General features: G+C 29.9%; 1 protein-coding gene across 1 annotated transcript in view; it reads left to right on the top strand.

Annotated features, from left to right (window-relative positions):
- LOC107301195 (neuron navigator 2-like) overlaps window positions 1–513 on the top strand; it is a gene marked incomplete at both ends in the record, with an annotated part of 13,856 nt that extends 13,343 nt beyond the window's left edge. Inside the window, one exon of the mRNA XM_015830454.1 lies at window positions 359–513. Coding sequence (XP_015685940.1) covers window positions 359–513 — 155 coding nt within the window. The remainder of the gene's footprint in view (window positions 1–358) is intronic.
- Between the last annotated feature and the right edge of the window lie 359 nt (window positions 514–872).

Below are 872 nucleotides of genomic sequence, written 5' to 3'. Positions count from 1 at the left end.
ATAGGCCCTGTTCTACTCCTGGCTTTAGATACTATTCTAAATATCCCATTCAGATATAAGATCAAGGTAGACCTATCGCCATATAGAGAAGAAATTACATGCTTTGAGAATCACTATTTGAGGATTAAGCAAAAGAACACTTATCTCAGGCTAGAAAACCAGCTTGCCTGAAGAATTATTTATAGAGTTTATTCAAAATACATTTTAAAGAACTAAGTTGCTGTGGGGTTACTACTAGATTTTTCCAAAAAAACTTTTTAGAATTGAACCAAACAGCCTTCCTTCCCTCCCAGGATCTCCAAAACATAATTGCAAGCCAGTTTTTTTTTCTGATTTGCATTTTTTCTTCTTTTTACAGGAACTCCGACAATACCTCTCCAACCTTGCAGACCAATGTAGCAGTGAAAATAATGCAGTGGAGATGCCACTTGTGATCATCCTGGACAATTTGCATCATGTCAGTTCTCTAGGAGAGATCTTCAATGGGCTTTTGAACTGCAAGTACCACAAATGGTAACAGCATTGTTTTGCCTTTGCCTTTCATAGCGGAAAGTCTCTTTCTCTACCAACAAACATATTCTGTGAACATTCGTTTAACCGACTTCCGTGCCCACAAAGAGAATATTTTTTTATTTAAATAAATCTTAGTAAAATATTATTGATTTTACTTCAACTGCTACTCAGAAGTAAGCATTTCTCTTAAGTAAGCATGCAGGGTTTCTATCTGAATATAATAATAATAATAATAATAATAATAATAATAATAATAATAATTAATAATAATAATAATAATAATAATAATAATAATAATAATAATAATAATAATAATAATAATAATAATAATAATAATAATAATAATAATAATAATAATA

This window comes from Protobothrops mucrosquamatus, unplaced genomic scaffold, assembly GCF_001527695.2.
Source record: "Protobothrops mucrosquamatus isolate PMUCROS unplaced genomic scaffold, P.Mucros_1.0 scaffold10589, whole genome shotgun sequence".
NCBI classification, from domain to species: domain Eukaryota; kingdom Metazoa; phylum Chordata; class Lepidosauria; order Squamata; family Viperidae; genus Protobothrops; species Protobothrops mucrosquamatus.
Note: the sequence above shows the minus strand (reverse complement) of the source record. Positions and strands in the feature narration are given on the sequence as shown.